We start from the raw sequence: 22294 nt of genomic DNA, 5'->3' as shown, positions 1-22294 counted from the left end.
CATCAACTAAACTTTTGATAAATGGGTCATGATTTAGTATTTTCTTGTAAATATACTTCCTTATAGTTAGAAATATAAGTTTGGTGAGCTTCTGTTGAAGTTGAGTTTATGAGAGGCAAAGGGGAAGTGAGGAGGATGAGGGGGAGGGCAGAGAGAGACGCGTCAGTGAGAGAGACAAGGGGGGAGTGCACCATCCACGGTGGTGCTGGTGTCAGTATCCGGACTGTCATCCTGCTGCTGCCGCATCTGTCTGCTCCTCCTCCTCCGGCTCTCACATGGATACCATCTAAGACACTCGTTTCTCTCCGCGGGCTGAAGACTGAAGACCCCCAGGATGAGGGAGTACTGGCGCCAGTGTTCGCTGTGGCTGATCAACTGCAAGGTGCTTCCTGCGAACCACAGGGTGACATGGGAGTCCGCGCAGGTATTCGACTTGGCGCAGACCCTCCGGGATGGAGTCCTCCTCTGCCATCTGCTCAACAACCTGAGAGCCCAGTGCATCAACCTGAAGGAGATCAACCTCCGGCCGCAGATGTCACAGGTATCAGTTCTCTTTACAACAAGCGGAAAAAAACATAAACGGAACTGCATTGAAAAGAAACACCATATTGAGATCCCCTCCATTTACCCCCATTGCACATTGACCGATTGCCACTAATGTCACTTCAATTGATCTATACCTGTCTAAAGTTGAATTCGGCATCGTGTGGTTGACAAGTTATTGTCAGTTTTAAAAACATTTTCTAACTTTGTCACGTCTTTCCAAACGCGCCTGCGGTCCATTTGGCAAATGATAAACAGAGCGACAGACGCTCTTATAAATTCATTCAAAACGTTGTTTTTATTTCCTCCTTCGTCCTTTTAGCGAGTCATCATAGCCGAATAAAAGACAATATGTAGGATATTATTTTCTCTGAAAGGGTTCTGTTAAAATACAAGTGTGACCGAAAACGCAGAAGGAGATTGTAAAAAAAAGCTCGAATCTAAAGGAAGTATGGTGGTTGTCAGTGTTGTCTCATGGTCACAAGTCACCAATTCTGTGAAGACGTTCCCATTTTTTAACATGAAAAAATAAATGTGAAAGTGAAAATAAAACCGAGATCAGGTCATTGTTTGTATCGATTTGTATTTGCATATTTGTAAATATTTTATCCTACCACACACGGGTTATGTAAAAAAATTCTATAAATAGGAATTTAGAAAACAATACTGAGCGAATAGTGAAGATTTGTTGCCACATGGCTCTTGTTTGTCAGCCACCATCTGCTACAATAACAGGACAGCCAGGCCAGATTAATATACGCCTTCCTATCTGTGAATCTGCAGATCTGGATGAGAGTCAACACACAGTGAGATACACACTAACCCACTGAGTCTCCCGACGTTCTGTCGGAAAAATAGACTCCTTACGCACACTCGACTATATTGGTCTCCAATTGCTGTTCTAATGCTCCGGGGCTGATGTCGAGCAGATGATTTAGGTTTGAATATCAGTTCTATGGATGCAGTACATCTGTGATGAAGTGGGGGATTAAGCTCGTTTCCTGGAAAAAGCACTCCGAATACAAAGTCACGGTCAATATGATATGAAGTTACCGCTCTCTCGCAATCCAATTGGAAACCTGCTGCTCATCTGCTGTGTGCGAGTCAAGTGGATAGTTGCTTGTAATAACATCATGGGGAATAAAGGTAATCGTTGGAGCTCATATTCGGCTTAAAAGAAACAGAGGTTTAACAAGGTTGTAGGTGTAAGGCGAGAGGCCGACGGCTCCTGTCACTTTCAAAGTGTCAGCAAATGACAGCACTTTGAAAACAGGCGGAAAGACGGATGTTGAAATCAGTCATGACATAATCAAATAAGTGGCGCTGCCATGCATGGCTTCACAGGCTGTGAACCACATTCATGCACACAGCCTGGCATGGACTGGCCCAGTTTGGGTTATTTATAGGAATGGTTTGTTTTATGCATGGCTTGATTGGCTTACTCACAGTGTGTGACAGCGGCGACGCTGCATTTAGAGGCGTATTGGTAACAGTTGGATATGACACAACCCAAGCATTTCCACATTGCGTGCGCGAGGTTATTTGTGTTTCTGGGTTACTCGCACAGTCTAGCGCCAGTGGCAAATTACTACTTTGTTTTTAACTTGAACTCCAGAGGCTCGGATCTCATTTAAAATAGAGTGAACTGAATGGATATTGTTTTTTTTGGAATTATAGCCAATATGATCATATTTTTGTGACTGTCAGGAGTGATAAATCATTTACTTTCTTTCACCATATATGACATTAACACTATAACAACCATTTGACTTCAATTCATTAGAATATTTTTTAATATATTCATTTGGATATTTAACTAAACATCTGTTTAAATAACCAGATTTGGTTGTGATTTGTCCAATTTCTTTAGTTTCTTAAGTTTTAAGATGTCAATGGGGTAGTTTGGATTTGCACAAAAATCTTTAACTGTTTTTATCATTATTTATCTCTTTTAGCAAGTATTGTTAACCAGAACTTTTAACACGGTATTAAAGCAGCTCTATGCGATTTTTAGTCGAGCGACGAAAGTGGACTAAAGTGGTAGTTTTTAGCCGGACTGGAGACCACATTTCCCATGTGGTAAGGAATAAGATTGTGGATAATGAAATATGATATGCGTTATGACGGCTTTGTAAATAACACAACTTTGTTTTTGTACCGTAATCCCCCCCCCACCATAACCAGCGAGATATGTAGCATGTTCACACCATCCCCAAGAAATTTTACAGGGAAAATAAAAATCACACAAAACACCTCAAGTAATGTTATACGAGTCATTCAAGTAGTTGTAAGTCGATCAGAACTGCTCTAATGTAACTCAAAAATCAAACTATACAAGCATGTTTGCTACAATAGAAACACTCAATGTATTTTTGTTCACATAAACGCCAACATAAATTCCAACTCTCCTGACTCACTCTCATGTTTCAAATGTTGAAGTCTTCCTCTCCAAGATGCAGTAAGTCTCTCTCATCATGACCATGTTTTTGACTTATTACGATATAAAGTGCTCCCCCGTCTGAAATCTCAGCGAATGAGAGGTTACGAGAGTGAAGTCAATTATGACGAAATAATGGCTTGACTCCTCCTCCAGCCAGCTGTAATCACGCCCCACTTTGTTTATACAACGAGTCCCTAGGAGGTGGAGACTTCTGGGATTGAAAAACCTTGATATTTGACTCATCGCAGCAGAGTGGGCGTGGTTATGGTCAACAAGATTTTATCTCCAGAAAAGCAGTGTTTTCAGTGGACGGAGTTTAAATACATTTTCTAATGTAAATATTTCAAAGAAAACAAACACATACTGGTGAGAACAATTACGGCCAAATATCAATTTAAGGGACACTTGAATCAACACATTTAAGACTTCATCTATGTTAGCAGCTTGAAGAATGATGTTCACTTATTTTCGGCGTCATATATGGGGAACTCATTTCGTCTAGGGTTACAATGACATAGCTTGACTAACAAAGAAGGCACCGTGACAGCAAATACCTCCCCCAAGGAAAATCACATGACTTCATGAACACGGATGACTCTCTTAACATCGCCGAAATTAAATCACGAGTCATCTCATAACATTTCCTGAAAATATCAACAGATAAACACCTACACAAATGTGACCTCCTTGGTGGATGTAATTATGAATAAATTTTTTTTTTTTTTTTAAGTTATAATGTCATCAAAGTAAATACAAATTTAAAAGTAAATACATTAAATTATGGGAGTCTCCGTCTGCTTAATTTAAAACTGGTATCTGGGAAAAAGTCATTTCCTTAAACGAGTCTCCTCACATCCTCATTTGCAGGAGCAGCTGTCTTCATTTCACTCTCTGGTTACCTCCCTTTTATATCCTTCTGTCAGTGAGCTCCGGTCGTTTAAAATATTGCTTTTGTAGTCAAAAAGCTGGATAAATAATTGATTTGTTGAAATAGTTTGTTATCAACGCTTGTGCTACATGATCAAGCTCCATAAGGAGCCACACTTAGAGTTCACCTCGACTCAAGTCGGGGGTCAAACCCTCCGTGGACTTTGCTTCCCCCCCAGTCTACTCACATTAACATAAGCGAGGGTGGAGTTTCAATCCACGCTCATTGTGCATAATTCATGAGTGTGGTGGCAGCTACTTTATCATTGGCCAATAATAACACATGGGACGCCAGCGTGGTCTCACCCATGGGACCACCGGGGGGAAGAGACAAAGAAAGTGAGGGGATGGGCTACAAAGAGCGTGTCTAGTCTCCATGGACTCATCTCCAAGGACATAAAGGCGCCTAAAGGGCTAGCCCACCATGCAAGGATTGGTTGAGTGATTAAAACACTAAAAGCTCTGGAGGTTTGATGTCAGCTTCACTGTGGCCTGATTCTTTAATTCTTATTTAGGTCTAAGACAGTCAGCACTCGTAAATAAGTATTAAAATCACGACATCGAGATGGTAACGAGGTTATTCATGTAGTTTGTGCACCAGACAAGTATTTGTACTCCTCAAAGATCTTCTCTCAACACAACAGCCATTTGAAACGAAGAGCTTAAAGTTGCCGAAGAGCAGTGTGAAGCAGCATCAGCTTGCTTTGATCGTTTTTTACTGGCTTGTAATGATTCAATTACACAGTCTAGACGTAAGCTGAACCTCAGCGACTACTGTATTCTGTGTTCTTAACCAGAAAATGAAAAGAACGCCATAATTAGCGCCATAACTTTTATTTTCACGGTTTAAAATCACGGCGAGATATTGTCACGGTGAATCTTTATTGACAGGCATGATGCTGCATTTTTACCCGGGCCCGGGGAATATTATTTACCTGTGCCAAGAAAGTCATATTATCTGTTAAACAACTCGACGTAATGCATCCAAAAATGACAAATATTGGTGATTTTTTGAATCCTTGAATATTTTAAAGAAACCATAGATTGTAAAGGATTCTTCTCATGCTGTTTGTAATGTTTAAACAAACATCAATTTACAAACAAATCGCTACAAAAAATGAACTTCCATTTGTTCAGCTAGCTAGCGTACTGACAACACAAGGTTGTAGCCAAATCCTCTTGGTGAAGTGAAGTTTGTTTTTGCCATGAGCGAGTAAAGAATCATGGAATTCTTGAATCATGAAAGTTTTTTACATGTGTTAAATCCTGCGACCTGAAAATATGACAAGTTTGTTTCAGGTTTTTTCCCTTTTGACCTTATCCCTCAAAATAATTTTAAGATATTTAAAAAATATCTAGAAAAGTGAATATAAAATGAAATACTATACATGAGAATTGTAATTCTAGCTCTATTTTTCAATGTCAAGACAATTTTATCTTTACGTTTTCCATGAGTTTTTAGCAGTATTTTTAGGGTTTTTCTATAATATTAAGGCCCCTTAAAAACATTTGCAGAACCTTTTCTAGATGGAGGTACAGACTCCCAGAACGTCGTGTTTAGTTTTGGATAAGATGGTAACCATCACGTTCATATTTTCATTATATCATCTTTTGTTCAAATTGATACAAAATGGACTACGAAGAGCCCAGCGGCCACCATTGAAGGTGTACATGGCGTCCGCGAACAATGACTTACTCCAGCGTAAGAGTTTGAACCGTGATCTTCCTCCACACGCATCAAGAATGCAGCAGCTGGGCTGGTCATCAACTCACCCACATGGTCTCACACTACAGCAGCTCCAACAGTCTGGTCTGTTAACATCACAGGCCGAGCGTGGACTCGCTATCGTCTGACAAAAAACTCAGACTCTTAAATGTCCCTGAAAAAAAAGGTTCCTGAATGGTATCAACAGTTTGACGCACAAACCTGGGCGATCATACTTCCCTCAGAAAGAGGTGTGTTATTACATTCAGCCGTAATAAACAGGTGAATAAATGTTTATACATCTTTATGTAATTGAAAACATAACTTGTACTATACAGTGAATAGAAACAACTTTTATTCAATCATCTCTTTTTCCCCTTTGCCTCGACTTCCGTGACTAAAGCAGCCTTGTGTCGCTGTAGTTCCCGTGTCACAGGATTAAAAACTGCATATTCAGTATCTAAGGCTGTTGTCGAGAGAAGTTCTCACACAGAGAGCAGCCATGAGGCTCAAGACGCAGCGACACCAGGAAACCGAAAAGAGGAAGGAAGTGATGCTCAAACCTGCCCTTAATCAAACTCCGACCGATGTGCCAACATGTCAAAGACTCGGTAGAGAAGAGTCGCCTCACTTCACACTGCCAGAGAAATCTACACGGTGCCGTCTGCCGTCTTCAAAGGCTGCTCTGAAGCGTGTTAGTTAAGGGAAGTGAGGAGAGAAAACGGTCCACAAGTCAGTGCAGAGTTTAATTTGAACAAACATCAAATGGCTCAGATGTCTCACCAGAGATCGCTTCCCGAAACTGCGCATACGTATGCTGTCTTAACACCTGCAACATAAATACATGTTTTCATACGTAACACGGTGTTCACGGTGGAATTTCATAGAGTCGACTTGAGGATTAACAATTAGACAGAGAAAGTGCAGCTCAAACGTGTGAAGCTCTCAGTGTTTTGGGGGAAAAAAAGAGCAAAGATCAAAGTCATCTTGCTTCACATTTTTCTGTGATGTTGAATCCAACAAGCTGCCGCTGGAGTGTGAAGACAAGCTGATAATGTGTTCTGAGGGTGTCAGTTAGGGCAGAGCTTTTCAAAGTGGGGTTCCCCGCCAGCCAGGGGGCGCTACAGGGGCCCTCGGAAAATTGAAGGAAAGAAAAGAATGGATAATAACATGTTCATTTATTCATTTATTTCTTGCCACGATTCCCTTATAGGGGTTGGTCATATAGTATAATTTAAAGACATTTCCCTGGAAGATAATTAGTGGGAATATACAGTACTGAAAAAAAACGTGTTCGTTATTTAATAATACATATTAAAGGGTGAATACAAGTATGGAAATACACACAACAAAAAGGGTATGGTTCTTTATATATTGTGTTTACTGGGCTGTTGTGATGAGTTTGGGTCCTTAAACGGAAATATAACCAAGAGGGCATAGATTCAATCTAGTTTATGAAACGTGGTCTTCGTTTCTGCTTAAGAAAAAAGATATACTGTAGCTTGACAGGAAGTTCCCCAGCAGACTGTGGTAAACTGTAACAATACAGAACCACGGCCGGTCGATGTCTGCTGAATTAATTATGCTTGAACTACTTTCAGGTCTTGGTTGTCAGCAAACTTAGAGTAGACGTCATTCTTCAAATCCTCGATCATGCACGACCTTTATCGACTCCTTAGGATCACAAAGACGTGGATATTTTTGTGCAAGATATATACGGGAGACTGGTTCCGATCCAATGAGTTAAGAAAAAAGACACACGGTTTGCATGCAGCAGGCTTCAAAGTCGACCAGCCTCTCTTGTCACTCGCAAAGACAAAAGTTAAGAAAGAAAGCGTGGAAGAGTGACAGAATGTCGTTTTCTTTTGGAGGCCTGTCAAAGAATAAGACGTATAACTTTTGTGAAAGGGAAAACTTGCTATTATGTAACACATTTAGAGCTTGAGTGTTATGTTTGAAAAGTTCCAAAAACCCAATAAGAAATGGTTCTTAGATCATCACTGAAAGGGAGCCCTTTCTTCTTTATTTCGCAGGAGCCAAAGACCCAAACAGTCAGGTGACTTATTTGATCTTTTTGTCATATATGTGACCCATAAAGCTTAAACTTACCTCCACTAACGTAGATTGTTTTTCTCAAATGAAGGACTTTTGAAAACGTTATGCTGTGCTAGGCCGGCGAGTCAGTGACATAGTTGAGGTTTGTTAGTGGGCGGGGCTTAAGCACATTTTCTAATGTAAATATTTCAATGAAAAGACAGTTTTGTACAAACAGACACATACTGATGAAACAATAGATGTCCAACATCTATTTAAGACACACTTAAATCAATACATTAGTTGCCCTTGAACCACAAAATGCAATGATCAAGAACCAGAAGACCTTTAGGGAGGTGACGCTAATTTAATAAAAATGTTTTGCATTAATTTCTCCGAGGGTCAATGATCGAAAAACAATGACGATCTACATACTAACTCTATAGATATTGCCAGTAGCGTCCCATTAGTATGCATTATGTGTGTATTCACTGTCTCCTTTGGTTGGGTTTTTGAATAAAGATCCGAAGCCGTCACATGTCAGCATCCATGCGTGTCGTGTCGGCACCGCCGCTTCCAAATCACATTTCCAATGCAGCTTCACAAAGTCACTTTGCAGTGTCGCAGCGTTGACATGGGGAGCCGCTTTATCTTTAAGTTATTTCAGAATAAAAGCTGATGAAGCAGAGGTTGGCACCAGCAACCCGTGTTAGTACGCGTGAGTAATTCGACCTTCATTCTGGCACCGAGGTGACAAATCAGCAATTTGGCTTGTCAGTAAAAACTTTCAGGTAATACATGATCAGGTTCTCCTTGTGCTCGGTGCAGCTTCAATCGATGTTTATCCTCTTATTTATTTCTCAGGTAACCTTTGTTTTTCACGGGTGACATTTTAAGCGTCTACAAGTTTTCAAAACTGCCACCGGACTGTCTAATGTAAATCACCACATCATTGGTGATGGTTTAAATGTCAGGATGGTATTTGGAGCAGAATGTTGATCCGTTTTGAACCCGGCGCTAAGAGTCAAACCTCGCGGCTCTGCATCTGCTACCTTAGACTTTCTCGTCCAGTGTTACGGGAGAATAAAACCCCGGGATGCCAGGTCAACTGTGTCCTGAAACATAACCTGTGATTTTTTTCTAAAAATGGAATCCTTGGACTGCATTGACCAGATGACACACGCCCCTGTGTGGGTGTTTATGTTGCCACCATGAGCTCCAAAACTAAGCTTTCCAAGTAGGAAAAAGCTCAACTGACAGTTTCTGTTGGGATATTAAACAACACCATTTCTTTTCATATTTATCTATGTTTAAAACCAGTTTTCTTTCATTTTTACCCCACATTTGTTCGTTTTTAATACATATACAAAGTTGCTTTCCTCCATGATGTTCTTTTATTATAATAAACACAGAATAAAAACACCACTTTATGAAGTGGTTATTTTATTTTTCCATTAAGTGGATTGTATTTATCCTTCTTCCAATTATCATATTTCCCATGAGCACTAGCTCGTCTTGACTGCCCAGACTTTCAAACCAAAGCATGTCTAAACTCAATCTAGATCATTGGCGTTAATGGACCAAGACATTTCATGTCAGTCTTAATAAGCTACAATAAGCTACAATAAACAATGAGCTACATTCACAAAACTCCAATTGATCATAATGTATCACCCACAATGCACTGCAACAGTTAAGGCTGTGCCGTTTGTTTTTTCACTGTTCAAAAGTATAATTTTGTAAATATTTTGTGACTATACTCAAAAGGTGGATGTTTTTTGAAGAAAATATATAGTTCATATTTGAAATATATTGGTGTTTACAGCTTATACTCGTGAGACAACTGTGGACTGAAATAAGAATCCATGTTTACGTCTTTATATTAAACCCGTTATGGCTTCTGTGCCCGCGGCTTCATGACACTCAGTTTCCAGGGAGGCTCCGTCTTTGTCAGAAATAAAACTGGACTGAAAGTCATTTCAAAACACTATCCTCTTCAGCGGGAATGGTGATACCTGAGACGTTTGACATCCAAAAAGCCAGATTGGTTTATTTTGAAACGAGTGCAGATTTGACCGCAATATGTCAAACTCACAACAGAGAGGCGATAGGACAGTTTTGGTTATAGTTGCGAGGGTCTAATAAGAATGGTGCCGCGTGTTCACAGGACAACAGATTTGTGTCACCGTGGTACAACATGCTTGGCCAATTCCACTGTGGAATCAGTTTGACCTCTGGTGGAAGACAAGAGGGTTGATATTTCTTACCGTGGTGGTAATTCAATTCCATCTCCGATGGGGGATGGTACCTTCTTCTGTGTACAAATGTCAGGCTTTGGGGTTGGAACGTGCAATTGATAAAACATGGATTTGAAGGCTCAGACAGCACTTCTTCATCAGATTGTATAATGAGAGTCTGCTCCGTCTCCGTCGCCATTAAATTGGGTAAATGATGATCCATTGTTCATTGTAATCCTGCACATGTAGAGAATTAAGTTCATATTATATAATTGCCATTCCTTTTTTGGAAGAAAAAAAAGATTTGAATAGCATTACTTGGAAAAAAAACAACCCTAAACAGATGTTTATGTCTACAAGAAATACTACAACTACTATCAGTTCAACACACAAGGTTTTTTTTAACGTACACAGCAAAAGCAAAAACACATCGGCTAAGCTTAATTTTTTGTCATTGAACGAACGATAACTTGTCCTCCTTAAACAGGAAGTCTAAACAGAATGTGATACGAGTCTCTGTTTCAACTCCTGAATGCTAATTTTATTTTAGAACATCTCTCTCGGTTCTCCTTCAATACATCGAGACACAATCTGTTGAATCTCATCTACTTTCCACTCTTTCGATGAATCCCCATAAAACAATACATATATACATTTGAAGTTTCCAGATTTATTATGAACATTTAGAATCTTTTCTTTGCTAGAATACAGTTAAGGGAAATAAATCTCAGCGGATGATATTTCAACATGCTACCCTTTCTTCACTTCCAATCTTGTGGGCTGCATTAAATACTTCCTGAGTTTGTAAAACAACCTTTTTTTTTTGCTTCTCTCAAATTCTAGAATATCGGATGTTTCAAAGTGGAGCTCAGTATCCCTAAATAAGTCCAATATGGGAAATTTTATGTTTCATCTCCAATCTACCTCAGAGCTAATCCTACCATGGTGCAGAGTAAAGCATGTGACACATACCTGAGACATGGAGGGTCTTTCAGTTTAAGACATTGCAGTTAAGCCGATTAAAATGAGGACATTTATGTTAATGACAATAATCCTGGTTTGATCAAATTAACACTTAATTAAGAGCTTGGAACAGAGGGTTGTAAGGGAAGGACATGATGACATCAGGAGAAGTGGGAATTTGCGGGGGTTTTTTGTGGAGAGGCAAGTTTTCTAGATTGAAAAGTTAAAATGTGTGTGTACATTAAATCTCTCAGACAACACAAGAAGCTACATTTACACCTATTTACATAAAATACATTATAAAGCATACTCCTAACATTTTTGTTGACAAAAAGTATTGATACTAAAATATCTTAACTTCTTATTATGGTTGTGTAATCACAAGAAAAAGGCAAAAACTAACTCTGCTACAACATGTAAGGTTAATATTTATAATAAAATCAGTTCAGCCCTTTGTGTTATCTCAGCGTTAAAGTGACTTGAAGGCCCAAATACAAATGTTTTTAAAAACAAAAATGTTTGTGTTGTCTTTGGGTCAAGGGCTAAACTGTTTTTATTATAAATATTAACCTTACATGTTGTAGCGGATTTTTTTGCCTTTTTCTTGATAATACATTTTTTAAATTTGCGGGTATTTTTTATCCTTCTGGTATTAAGTATTGGTATCAAGTAAAATATGTTAGTACTTTAAAAATCTTACTGTTGTTTTCCTTTTATGTTGTATAGTTATTATACTCTCATGTATGAAAAGACGAGTTCAGCCTGTTTTCTTGAATGTTCTTGTTGATTTGATACAATCTAAGGTATATTTATTTGGACAAAACAGGTATAATGATGAAAACAAATAGGTCTGGAGAGTTGATTGAATAAAAGAGCTGCCTTTTAGACATTTTCCATGCAGCCACTTGAGTTCTTACGCCAACATCTGTGTCATAGTGCTCACAAAAACAAGGCTTTTAGGCATTCCATGGTTTGTCTGTTGGTCACATGATGTACACACAGAAATTTGTACTTGAAGACAAGAGTCAAGGTTACAGGAAACAACAGTTTCAAGTATTTTAAGCCGTTATCTAGATAGAGGATGTCAGAAAATGTCAGTAGCTTAAAGGCTTAGAATTCGTTCTGTATAAAATACATTTATCGACCAAGTTATTGTGAAATTATTTCTGTTCCTGTTTCGCCCTGCAAAGGGATTTTAGACCCAAAAATGCATTGTCATCCCAACCACAACTACTTCCTGTGTAATATGCACTTTTTAGTAAGCAGAAGGGGACATGACCTCATAGGGGCTGATATTTTTGAGCTCTTTCTCTTTGTCGGTTTTTCAAAATAATATGTGTATATATTGCCCTCCAGCTTTAACACAACTGGAAAAGATTAGTGTTTATTAAATAGTGGCAAAAGCCTGGTTGTCACACACAAGTATCAATTTCTTCTCCACAGGAACTGTTTCAGTGAGCAGAAAGTAAGATAAACTGAAGAAAAGCATTTCCTGTCATGATTAAAGATTTGACAGATTTTCAGCTTGTGTGTGCAGTTTGTGAAAGTCACATTCATACACGTTTCATTGTTGAAGAATCCACAATCTGCATACATGAGTGTCGGCTAGCAACCATTACCACAGTCTGAGTGGAAAACAGCAACTGCATTGTCAGCATTAGCTTCTTTCCACCTTCTGTTTCCTGACTCTAGTGCTGACAGAAACTCCTACATGACATGGGAGTGAGGCGTCACTCGGACTGCTGTGAGTCATCTGTGCTCATGGTTGGACTCTTGACAAAAGGCTCCGCAGATGTCCACTCCCGACTTTACGTCATTCAAATCAGACAAAGCTCAGGGAGGTAAATCCAAAGTTTGCCTAAAGTCTTTTCTCACTGACATTTATTGAGGCAGATTTTTAACACAAAATGAGTTTAAAAAGTTGCAAAGGAAAGAACTGGATTTCATTAAGCACAGTACCCTCTGGGCCCATAAAAGGCTTCGGCTTGTTGCTATGGAGTTTTGACTCTTATGAAGGAATACATAAGCAGAAACTGAATACTGATTGTGGATACAGATCACGACCTGGACCGTATCAAAAAGCTCAGCGGTGTGTTGGTTCTTCTTCCAGGAATTATTTTTTTTGTTCCATATTCCAGATGGTTGGTGTGAATGATTCATAACTTGTTATAGAATAGACTCCCATTCTTAACCAAACCCACACAGTGTTAGTTATCTTAGCAGCTTCTCTTTGAGACATTACTGCTTAAGCTTGAAATCCAGTTTTGGAGCAGAAGAAAGGTATTTTTAAACACATGTTTTCAGGAATATAAATGTGGTTCAATATGATCCTTTGCTGTTAAACAATTGTTACTTTCATCCAAGCATTTCGAGACCAAATCAACTATTATTTTAAAGTGATACGGTTTAAGCTCCAGACTATTTTAAAGTGCTATAGATTACATATACATAAATATTACAAGTATTTAATGTGCATTTGTATTATTTTTTTTTCTGAAAAAGACAAGTGCATCCCAATTAACTCTTCTGTAAAGTTAATAATGGGACTAGGTACATTTAATGTTGGTGTTCTGGATGACCACCTGGATCCACAGATCTTTTGAAGGAAACTTTACTCTGAAAAGAAAGGGCTATTTTTTTTTATTCACCATTTGGTTAAAAATAATTTACATCAAAAGATTAATCTCATTGTTTTCTTGTTTCATTTTTCATGGAGTTTGGTTTATTTTTCCTTTTTGCTGTTTCCCAGAACATCATTTTTTATCTTTTTTTCTTTAAGGTAAATAAGATAAAATACTCCAAATTTTATACAATCATATTTTAAGATAGATAGATAGATGGATAGATAGATAGATAGATAGATAGATAGATAGATAGATAGATAGATAGATAGATAGATAGATAGATAGATAGATGGATAGATGGATAGATAGATAGATAGATAGATAGATAGATAGATAGATAGATAGATAGATAGATAGATAGATACATAGATACATAGATAGATAGATAGATAGATAGAGAGAGAGAGAGAGAGAGAGAGAGAGAGAGATAGATAGATAGATAGATAGATAGATAGATAGATAGATAGATAGATAGATAGATAGATAGATAGATAGATAGATAGATCTATAGATAGATAGATAGATAGATAGATAGATAGATAGATAGATAGATAGATAGATAGATAGATAGATAGATAGATAGATAGATAGATAGATAGATAGATAGAAAGATAAATCTATAAAGTGTGATTTTGTATCTGTTAAAGACACCAGTAATGTTAAGTCAGGTGATAAAATGAAACATTTGTAAACAGATGGATGTCAAAGCACTGAAGATTTCGTTCCTCTTGCTGTTACCAAGTCAGCCATATTTGGGTCAGTTCTGTTCTGATTGATATAAGATCAATCGGGACTGGAAGTCCCTTCTGGGTTTTGTCAACTGTCCAGCTCTCTACACACTAACGGGGCCACAAGAGTCCCCCAGAACGATCGCATTTCATTTAAATTTGATGCAGACTTTCCCTCAAGCCATGAAACTACATAATTGTGGTGAACTGAAGACACAGAGAACACTTTTAAAAGAAGCCTGTCTTGTTTGCATAAGAGTAAGATTGTGTAACTATTGACTGTACAATATAATCACCATGTATTTGCTACATTGACGAGGTATTTAAATGAATATTTCAAAAAGCTTTTACGATAAACTACAATTACATTTTTTCAGTTTAGAAGGGAGTTAATCACTGGAGTTGCAGGAATGAGTAAAACAAAACTATTGCGTAAAGATTTCCCAATAGAGAAACTTTATAATGAAATGCAAACTACGGTTGGTTGTCATTTACTTGATATCTCCTTATAGTGTGGATGAGCGACGTCTTGTCATCTCCATCTTGAAGAGCTGTCAACCTCGTACGACATGTCATCAATGATCACAATGTTTGTCGACTTAAAAGATATGAACATGATAGCTGCAGAAAGTAATGGAATCGTGCTCAAATATAATTTCCTTCTCATTTCCTATGCCTCGGAGACAAAAAAGAGAAAGCTGTCTGTTGAATCCTTGCTATAGCCTTCTCGCTTCGACACTCTTGTTAGCACAATTTCTCTCGTCTGTCTTCAGCTCCAGATACACCGCCTTCCCTCATACTCGCTCCGTCAAGCTGCTTCCCTCAGATAATATAGCCCCAATCCTTCGGGACCCTCCAGAGACTCAGACGCGATGTGCTCGTCTGATAGAAGAAAGTGAAGTGTACATGTGTAAACATTCGATATTATTCACTCACGGTTCGCTTGCTGTTTTTTGGCTTTTCTTATCAGGAGCTGAAGGGCTGCAGGGTTTTTTCTTCCGCCTTTGTAGCCACGTAAGGCCTAATTCAATTAGAGGAGAGAGGCATTTCATATTTGATGTATGGACGTGTGGCGTGCAGACAAATCTCCCTTTTTATGGCAGTGAAGGTGCGAAATGTAGAGCAACTAGTTCCCTCCTCCTCTGCGGCGTCTGGATTTACCAGATGGGCTTTAAAAAAAAAAGAAAAATTGTAGTTCTGAATACGCCTCACACCGCTCAGTGCTTTTCAGGAAGTGGATTCAGCGAATTAAATAATCATTCCATTAAACTTGTTGTGCAAGATGAAAAAGGCTGTGATGATGGTGCACTTTGGAAATGAATGGGCTGAGAACTTGAAATGGGTTTTCTGTGCTAATAATAATGCACCACACGGGAGCAGCTTCTGAACGAAAACTATAACCGTTTATAGATTTAATTGAATCTCTGGTAATTTCCACTCTTTTATGAATCAATTATTTCTTTTCATTTTGAAATGTAGGGTAATGTGTTTTTAGTTTTCCTGATAAATACCATAAACAAAGAACTGAAAAAACTATATATATTGGGGTTCTGATTTCACCTTCAGGATAGCATTAAGATGAGGTGGTAGAACTGTGATAAGCTTCTTAGACAAGGTTGGTTTGGTGTTTTTAATGCAACTTATGGAATCAACAATCTGATAAAACTTACTGGGAAATTGTCTTAATCAAATATATCATAACTTGCTGTGTGTGATTTGTAAGTGCCACGTTAAGATGTTGGTCTTGCCGTTTAAATTTGAATAGTCAAGTGCAGTCAACACCCGTGTGATTGAAAAAAATCCGACCGACTTCGGTTTAATGTCCGATTTCAAATGTATTTTTAATGCGAGAAAGCCATTGATGCACATATGGTCATGTTGAGAGCGCTCCCAGTGCACTGCTCAGTATTAACCTTGCCAACAGGCGATGTCCTACTTGTGGAGAAAACTCAAAATCAGATTTTTAAATGTATATTTAGTACAACAAAACACACTGCTACCTAGGCTGGAGTCAAGATATTGGTTTATCTTGAGGAGAGGAAATGATGTCACACAAGCCAAGATAAGTTTTGCACAGAATGTTCAAAATGGTTGATCAACGTGAGCATTGAAATGTGGGTAGTGTTTCATTGCACCACATCAAACAAGGGCAAGATGTGTGTTTCCTCACTTAAACATGATACTTGCATACAGGAATCTGTTAAACAGGACAGTCGAGAAGTATTTTATTCGACTCACAGTTTTGTTCAGAACTTCTTGTGCTATTTCAAAATAGGTTAAATGTAGAATTAAAAACTGCAGTAGATGATGGATCTAAGTACATTATAACATAATTAGGAAATGTATTTCTCAGAAATTGCTATGTATGATCAGTTTTAAATAATAAGAATCAAAGAGTACACTAAAGAGAGCTAGCTAAGATTTTTCAAAATTTCAACGTATAAGTGGTACAATATGTGTTTTTATCCATCCATGAAAATCAATCCAACTCATCCTTGTTGTTTGTGTGTGAACAATCTGACAAAGGACAATGTAAGATGTAGAAAACATTTTGGTATTACGGTCACACAGAATTACATTTCTGTATTTCATCAAAATCCCCTTCTCTGCCCGACAGTGTGGCGAGGCACAAACCACAGACAGAGTGGAGGCTTCCCAATGCCAAAACAATGACACATGGCCTGTTCAAAAAGCTGTATACACCCTCGCTTTGTTCTTCTTCTGCTGTTGGAGTGAATAACAGACTAATAGAAACTCTGTTTTTACAGATTTGGCTTTTAGTAATAGAATCCTTGGGCATATTTAAATGTATTACGTGTTAAAATCCAATGGAACTTATCAGAAAATAATACAAATATAAATGAATGGTGGTTTATGCATCTCACACACATTTGTATACATCAAGACTTTTATTCAGGCATTAATGATCTGTTACCTATTTTGTGTGTATGACGGTGATAATGAAAATGACCATTTGTCTGTAACTTGGTGGACACAGTTTGATCCAGGACCAATCCTGTGATGCACTTGTGTGTCCAATGCGACACAATTTCCTGAAATGTTTCTTTCATCTGCATCCTCTTGAGCTACATCCTGTGTCAACGGAAGGAGCGATAACAGCCGCCAGTCACAGAAGCAACGGCTCACTAAGTTGTGTCGACATTTTCTTTCACTCATGGCGAACACACAATCTTTTTTAGACGTTTTTTTTTTAATGTTCGGGTCCTGGGTCCATGAGAGGGTGGTCTATTATATATCAGACATCATTCCTAAATTGATTAGTTCAGTAATTAACCTTGATGGAAAAAATAGTTTGTACGATTAAAAGAAAATACAATTTCTGCATAAGCTGAAAAAACAAAAGAATAGAACATTTTGATTAATTTTCCATAGGAGACGGAAGTAAATATTGTCTGGAGTGGGGATCGAACCCGGCAACCGCTTTTTCCAGCTTCCAAAATCCTACTTAGAGATGTTACTTCTCCCTCACTTTTTTTCCGCCATGTGTGATTGGCATAAATGTGATGTTACCGAAGAACTATTATCAAAGCGACCACCCCGCGCACCCCAGATAGACAGGATATGACGACGCAAACCAAGATTATTAGCAGAACGTGAATCGATGCGAATATAGTTTATCAGTGTGAAGAATTCTACAAACATACAGACTCATCACTGTTGATGATTAATAATAAATGAAATAAAAAACAAAGAAAAGCCAGCCAAATCGGTGGGAGGGCGGCGCCACTTGTTTTGCAGTCTATTATAATTATATTTAGTCTTTTATAAACAATTAATGTTTTAATGTTGAACCACATTGGGGTAAGGTTTCTATTTCTGCATATATCTCAGCACACAGGGTATTTTAAAGTTTTAGTTAGATTAGCATGAACTACATTGACAATTTACTATCAAATGTTAATTTTATAAACTTGGCTTTGCATACCAACTGTGGTCTTTGTCATGTGTCAGTGTTAGCAGGAATATGTTCATGGTAGTAGCACTGATAAAACGTTAGCATTAAGCTAAATGATGCCCTCAGAAAATGGTGATGGCATTGTGTGTACAATTCTATGGTAACACATTTTTTTGTGTAAACCATGCAGGGATTAAGGTTTAACTTGACTAGTCTTTTAGAGATGTTGGGTATATTAAGATAGGTCACACTAGTGTAATCATAACTTTAGCTCCATCATAGCGTCACATGTTTTGTTAGCATTTAAGCTACATTTTCAGTTTTGCGGACAAAGTGTAAAAAACTATTCTCTCTTTTTTCTTTCACAGTTCTTGTGCCTGAAGAACATCCGAACTTTCCTGGCGGCATGCAGCGATACATTTGGAATGAAGAAAAGCGAACTGTTCGAAGCCTTTGACCTTTTCGACGTCAGAGACTTCGGAAAGGTAAGAAAGTAAATTCCGGCGACAAAAATATAGTAAGATGTGGGCAGGTGCCATCACTGATAGTTTGGACGATTGATGCAGTTTCCCATAATTCCACGTGTAAGGGATGGAGGTTTTTGACCTTCACTATTTTGAAATTAGTTTTGCCCATTAGACACTTAATGGTCGTGACATGGTGTTGCTTTTTTGTATTCACGATGCAACAATGATTAAAGAAAGATACCCATTGTTACACAGAATATAGTCTTGATGAATAATCTATGAACTGAAGTCTGGAGCTCATGCATTCTTAAAACTGCTGACACATTTGCTGTAATGAATACCAAATAAATCCAGGACTTCTGTCGAATAACTGATAATGCAGATCGCTTCCTCAGCTCTTGGTATCACACGGAACCAACACGTACAGAGTTCTGCCCGAGGCTGTCTAAAACCTTGCGTAACACCACCTAATAAACCCGAAGCAAGGAAGAGAAGAAGCCCCCGCTTGATTCCTTCTTGTCGCTAGAGGAGAACGTTGTCAGTTCTGGAGTCTCGGGCTGCTGAGTTCATTACTTTTAATTGAGTTTTTTTTTTTTGCTTTTAATACCAAGAAGATTTTTGTGCCTCTCTGACAGCTGCTCTCGAGAAGACACCAAGATATGAAATCAATGTGTTGGGAAAGATGTGCTCGCGAGCTCGTATATGGAGAATGACTGAACAGAAAAAAGAAAACCTCGATCCAACTCAAGTATGAAAGGAATCAAACTTACACACAGTTAAACATACTGAGAATATATTTTGGAAAAGTCAAACATTCGATTTAAATGAACTATTTTAAAGTCATTTTTAACATCAGCTTCTGAAGCTTCATGTGTTTCCATTTAAAACGAGAGAAAGCGACCATTCAAAAATATACATTTCATGCTTTTTATATATGTGCAAAATTATATCTGGTGCCATTTTCTTCTAAATTCGCACTTTAAATTATTATTTCATTTTATTGTGGGGCAAATATATATATATATATATCAACATAAAACATTTGCTTCTCTTCATTCAAGGCCTTTGGATCAGTTGTCCTGGACCTTTATTGCACCATGGACCATTTTAATAAAGGCAAAAAAAATAGTGTTTAGGGGCAAAGAGACCTGGAAAAAATGTGGAAATATTAAATCTCAACATAATGCTAAATCAGCACCTTTGATGGTTTCTCTGGAACAATTTGAGTTCCTGTTTTACTTATTTTTTCTAGATTACTGGTTTATTTTTGGAGTGAACTTAAATGCCAGAGTCTAATGTTTCTTTGGAGATTAAAAAAAACATGTATTTTCATTCCAGTATCAAATGCATAATGGATCGGTGCAGGACCAATGCTTTAGTGTACATTAGGTTTGATAAACTAGCAAAAAATGTAAAACTCTTGGGCCGAGCAATGCATTACATTATATTCAAGTTTTTTTTACAGTGAATACATGATCGGAGGTTTTTTAAAAAGGCAACTTTAGCCTTGTCTCAATACTAAAATCCTAATTTTGTGAGACTTTAAAATAACTATAATCGCAATAGGATTTTGGATAGGATTTTGAGTGACAAGAGTTTTAAACATGGTGTACATTGTTGTTGGTACATAAGTCAAGTGTGGTCTTACTTTTTTTGAATCTGGATGAACATTTAAAGTCTTTCCGACATAACCTTCACGAAAAGAGGGGCTTGTGAGAATATGAGTACAATCTGAAACCACCAATATGTTTAAACAACCATCTGTTTTATCCACTGTTTGCTTCCATTTCTTCGACTCATAACTCAATCAGAGCTCATAACTTACACAGACATGTCTTTATATTCTTCTTTTTGTGCTGCATATGACACGGAGCGTAAAAATACATTACACATGCTCAACAGATCATTATTCAATCCCGGCCGCGGCATAAGTGCCTTAAATCTGCCGTCACACCGAGTTGAATTAAGTCATCCATTCATTAAGCCTTTCATAATTAAAACACACCCGGGCTTCGGGCAATTTGCTTGGAGCCTGCAGTGAAGTGTGTGAAGAGGAAATCGAGAGGAATATCAATGTTGGTTAATAAAGTCTTATTTTTAATGAAGCGCAAGAGAGACAATAACACTTTGGTTCAATCAATCGTCTATCTCACCGAATGAACGGTTTCACATTTGCATCGAGTATAAAGCACTCGCTGACAAACTGAACTCAATCAAAACCGAATAAAAGGCGCCGTCGATAACATCTCAACTGTGTTGTAGTACAAATCTTGGGCTCTTGTCGTCTCAATCTGCTCCTTAAGCAAGCTTTTAGTTTCTCCTCCTCTGTTAGTATTTAGTTAATGTGTGCTTCTGACAATATGGGATGCCCGGTCCACTGAAAATAATAAATAACTATTATTATTAAGCACCATAAAATGCTTAAAACATGTAAATAAACTTACATTTGCAGTGGTGCTCTCTACAATTTGTATGAATTTCTAAATAAATTTCTAAAATTTGTCCGAATATTTTAGATGATTTCAGTAGTAAGATAGTGTCTTTATTATTTTGAATAGATCATCTCGGGGCTCGTACCGGGAGAACTTAACGCTTTTATTTACAGCCAAACTCGGCCAAAAAGGGTCACATGACCTGTAAAAAATAATGTAGCAACACATCTAGTCGTCCTGGTTGAAAATGAATAAATGTAAACACCGTATCTACAGACCGCAGCATGTGGCCCTTTGAACACATTTATGTGGCCCTTGTGCGAAAAAAGGCCATAGAATCTAAGAATTGTATTTTATATTTATATCTAATACTCATCAATAGTCTTTGAATATGACTATAAGGTCATGTTTTTAGGACTTTTGTCATTCAGAGCATCATTGCCCCTCAGTGAATATAAAAGTTGAAATATGTACATTTTTTTTTGATAAAATAAGTTTTATAAAATAGAGAATATGACGATTTTATTCTTTCAACCACTCATTTTTGATCTTGAACATTTGTGGCCCCTGAGGTGTGTCTTACGGCGAAATAGTACAAATTGACCAACTTATTTTACATTAAGTTTCATTTGGAGGCTAATTTATACTCTTATTAAAGTCGTAAAAAAGACTGAAAAAACATTCCGTGTGAACTTTTCTTCACTGCTTTAGATAGTTCTATATGTACAAGTATTATCCGCTCTGAGAAACTCCAGAGTTTGTGAATATAAAGATGAACAGCAGAGTTTATAATCATGACTCAGCATGTCTGCTAGCACCGATTACTGAATCCTGTTGCACATAAACTCAAGTCAAACCAAGTGTCTCCAGGTTTAATTGAAGTTAGTGGTTTCATTAGTTATGTCCATATATCTTCGGTCCGACTTCTGAAGATTAAAAAAAAAAAAGAAGAAGAAGCAATTCCACGACTCTCTTAACTAAACGCAGTGTTGCCCAGGAGTCAATTTAACGTCTTTGAAATGAGCCGGCGTGCCAGCCTCGTAATCTTCGCCTGGCTGCCTGTGCCGCGGCTAATGGAGCGAAGAGCGGATGGAAATGGGCGAAGCTGCCACTCACCTGCAGTTCCCTTTTTTTTTGTTTTTTATTGTGTTAAAAATAGCTGCCACTGAATAAAACATCGACCGTGCCTGTTTGTTTTAGCGTTTTCATGGCCGCGCTGATACAATCTGTGCGTGGACTCACAGGCTGGATACTTCTGCTCCAAGGCAACCGACAGTT

General features: G+C 37.9%; 1 protein-coding gene across 2 annotated transcripts in view; it reads left to right on the top strand.

Annotated features, from left to right (window-relative positions):
* Positions 1-250: 250 nt before the first annotated feature.
* The window catches only part of vav3a (vav guanine nucleotide exchange factor 3a), an 88670-nt gene continuing 66626 nt past the window's right edge, over positions 251-22294 (top strand). For both annotated transcript variants that reach the window (XM_087788877.1, XM_087788876.1), the window contains exons 1-2: positions 251-541; positions 18486-18602. In XM_087788877.1, the coding sequence (XP_087645003.1) occupies positions 335-541; positions 18486-18602 (324 nt within the window). In that variant the 5' untranslated portion in view covers positions 251-334. The remainder of the gene's footprint in view (positions 542-18485; positions 18603-22294) is intronic.

This window comes from Callionymus lyra, chromosome 4, assembly GCF_982586985.1.
Source record: "Callionymus lyra chromosome 4, fCalLyr1.hap1.1, whole genome shotgun sequence".
Taxonomy (NCBI): domain Eukaryota; kingdom Metazoa; phylum Chordata; class Actinopteri; order Syngnathiformes; family Callionymidae; genus Callionymus; species Callionymus lyra.
Note: the sequence above shows the minus strand (reverse complement) of the source record. Positions and strands in the feature narration are given on the sequence as shown.